Source organism: Argentina anserina, chromosome 5 (assembly GCF_933775445.1).
Source record: "Argentina anserina chromosome 5, drPotAnse1.1, whole genome shotgun sequence".
Classification (NCBI taxonomy): domain Eukaryota; kingdom Viridiplantae; phylum Streptophyta; class Magnoliopsida; order Rosales; family Rosaceae; genus Argentina; species Argentina anserina.
The window spans coordinates 22754663-22757956 of record NC_065876.1 but is presented as its reverse complement, the minus strand read 5'-3'; the positions used below and the strand labels follow the sequence as shown (position 1 = coordinate 22757956).

The 3294-nt window shown below is 38.3% G+C and overlaps 1 protein-coding gene across 1 annotated transcript; it reads left to right on the top strand.

Moving 5' to 3' along the window:
• The first annotated feature begins 535 nt into the window (after positions 1–535).
• On the top strand, positions 536–2477 carry LOC126795757 (probable aldo-keto reductase 1). Its single transcript, XM_050522522.1, has 7 exons — positions 536–595; positions 740–910; positions 997–1203; positions 1307–1479; positions 1753–1837; positions 1942–2110; positions 2269–2477. Exons 1-7 carry the CDS (start codon positions 536–538, stop codon positions 2475–2477), a joined length of 1074 nt encoding a protein of 357 aa, XP_050378479.1.
• The last annotated feature ends 817 nt before the right edge of the window (positions 2478–3294 follow it).

The window sequence follows — 3294 nt, the reverse complement described above, 5'->3', positions numbered from 1 at the left end:
CATTGTTCTCATCCCAAGTGTCATGTTTTACTCTACCTATACTGGTCAAAACCAAAACACAGCCTATTGGTTCTACTACATCAGGTGGAAAAACCAAATAGATCTTGCTGCATTCCCAAGCCTAAGCTCTGTGGAAACTATTTCCCAAGCAGCCGTTGGATCCTTAATTACCATGACTTGGATTCTCTAATATTCAGTAACCGCAACTACAACCTGCCGAAGTGCCAAGTAGCTGGAGTCTTCCCAAACCTGAATGAACAATTTCCCAAGCGCAGCAGGAGAGAAACACGATAGAGTTTATTGCCTTATTCCCAAGCCTTGACTCATATAGAAACAAGACAGTCTTTGTTGCATTTCCAAGGATTGACTCACTCTACTACCCAATTACCCAATAGCTGCTAACTTGTAACTCACTGATTTGTTGTTTACTAGCTATCTAGGCATTTATGTCTATTCTATAAATACCAATAATGTTATACTGTGCTCTCCACCCATTACCATTGAGAGAAAGGAAAGTAGTAGAAGAAAAAGAAGAATGGCCGAGTCTGCTGGAGTCCGAGTTCCGAAAGTACAACTGGGTAGTCAGGGATTTGAGGTGAAATTAATTTCAAATTCTTGATTCTAATTGTCAGTAGCAAGTTACCAACAAGTATAGACTTAGTGCTTTTCTTTTTAGTTTTAATGAGTAAGAAGTTCATCATAATGATTTTACATGTCCATAACTTGTGGATGCATGCAGGTCTCCAAACTTGGATTTGGGTGTAGACGACTTACTGGGACATACAACGAATCTCTAGTCAGTGAGGAGTTTGCAAATTCAATCATCAAGCATGCATTTGATAAAGGAATAACATTTTATGATACAGCAGATCTCTATGGACCACATACCAATGAAGTTTTGGTTGGAAAGGTAGCATTACATATCAATGATATCATGCATTTGATAAAAGTATTCAATATTTGATGTTGTCTTAAACTTAGTTTTTTTAATTTCAGGCGTTGAAGCAGTTGCCTAGAGATAAAATTCAGTTGGCTACAAAGTTTGGCATTGTAAGTATTGAGTCTGATGAAACTAGGATAGTTAATGGGACTCCCGAGTATGTCAGATCCTGCTGTGAGGCTAGCCTGAAGCGCCTTGCTGTTGACTACATTGATCTTTACTTTCAGCACCGTGTGGACACATCAGTCCCAATAGAGGAGACTGTAAGGCCTTCTTAGCTAGCAATCTTAATGTATTCCGTTGTCTATTATGTCATTAATTATCATGACCTGTTTGGATTAAAGTATACTGATTGGGCAAGGTTAGATGGGGGAACTAAAGAAGCTGGTGGAAGAGGGGAAGATAAAGTACATTGGATTATCCGAAGCCAGTCCGGAAACAATTAGGAGGGCACACGCAGTTCATCCCATTACAGCTATACAAATGGAGTGGTCCATTTGGACTCGTGAAATTGAGGAAGAATTCGTTCCACTCTGCAGGTAGCATCATCTCGCAGTTCTGTTATGTAGACTTGAACCTGCTTCCATTCAATAACTAAACTGGTCGTTTTACAAATTGGTGTGCAATCTTATTTGTATTCTCTAGGCAAACGGTTTGGTTGTTAATGTTTAACAAGTCCTCAATAGAGCTTACCATAACCTATACTTGGTTTGAAGTGGATGCTTATATTAGACATGTGCTGTGATATATGCATTTACACACTAAACTTAATTAAGTCCCTCTATGTATTGTATTTGTTGGAACATATATAGGGAACTTGGAATTGGGATAGTGCCATACCACCCCCTTGGTCGTGGATTTTTAGCTACAGATGGTCTACCTGAAGATCGCTTTCTGGTAACCAATATTACAAATTTTGTGTACGAGCTGATTCAGCCTTCATTTTGTTAATTTCCTCATTTTCTGCTTGTGTTTATTTTCTTGCTCAAAATCTTTATCAGCGTTCAACTCCTCGTTGTCAAGGAGACAACCTCGAGAAAAATATGATCCTTCAGGGTAAAGTACTGAACTTGGCTGAAAAATATGGATGTACCCCTGCAGAACTCGCACTTGCATGGATCGTTCATCAACCCGATGTCTGGAGTGTGCCTGGTGTTGTACCTATCTTTGGTGTGTGCATGTTTCTTTTCCTTACCTCTTCTTTGCCTTATATATGGTACCTTATTTGCACTAGACTAAGGGAAAATGTACCTTGATGAATATTATTGTCACCAGATCTTCATTCACAATTAGAAGCTCAACATACTGACTGTCCTTCTGTCTTTCAGGCACAACCAAGACTAAACATATTGATGACAATATTGGTTCCTTGAGAGTGAAGCTGTCTAAAGATCATTTACAAGAGATATCTGAGACGATCCCTATCAATGCAGCCGCAGGGTACAGAGTACCAGACTATATCATTCCCTGCACTTGGAAGTGTGCAGATACACCACCAAAAGCTAGCGTTCAATGCAATCAAAACAAGCCAACATAGATGACGGCCACTATGTTGTACTTGAGGGTTTAGCTTACATGTCCCCCTCTCTTTCGTCACTTTTTTTCTTCTCTCTTTTCTTCAATAAATTCTTCACTTTGCTGAGGCTTGCCAAAAGAGAAAGAAACAAAGATGACAGCTTGTAATAAAGAATTGTGATGATTTGGTGTGTTTCGGTCTTCCTTTTTTCTATTATTGCTAGTTTCTGCTTCTTCAAACTAAGGAATAAGTTTGTTGTCTTTCCCTTGCCTGGTTTCACGTACTCTTTTTTACTTTTCCCATCCAATAAAATCTCTATGTCATGACCCCGAAATTCAAAGTATGTAACTCGAAAATCGAAGTCATGAAAGCTCAAAAACAATCTCAATAATTCGAAATCATCTTATCGTCACAACGTATCATTACTGAGTTCATAGTACAACTCAGTCAAATGGATTATTACAAGACCAATTTAAAATTCAAGCATTATTTCAAATGGAAATGTATAATCATCTCAATCCTCACCACAAAATAAATAAATAAAGAAACTTCGAAGTCTTCAGAGCGGTCCGTCAATTCTGCTAATCCGCACCTGCAGAACTATCTCCTACACCATCGAATAGGTGCACCAGCATTGTAAACACAAACCCGATAAGCTTTGCAGCTCGTATGAGTAAAACAACAATATAGCTTGTGTATAAATATAAAAGATAAATCATGAAAACATTTAATTATAAAATGTACTCATGAGTCATTGGACGGCCCATCTGGTTGTCCAATATATATGAAAATATATGTGCTCATGAGAAATCGGGCAACCCATCTGTTTACCCAAATA

Coding starts and splice junctions, on each gene's coding strand:
- LOC126795757 (XM_050522522.1), top strand. CDS start 536: ATGGCCGAGTCTGCTGGAGTCCGAGTTCCGAAAGTACAACTGGGTAGT. Junction 911..996: donor ATGAAGTTTTGGTTGGAAAG/GTAGCATTACAT, acceptor TTTTAATTTCAG/GCGTTGAAGCAGTTGCCTAG. Junction 1,204..1,306: donor CAGTCCCAATAGAGGAGACT/GTAAGGCCTTCT, acceptor GGGCAAGGTTAG/ATGGGGGAACTAAAGAAGCT.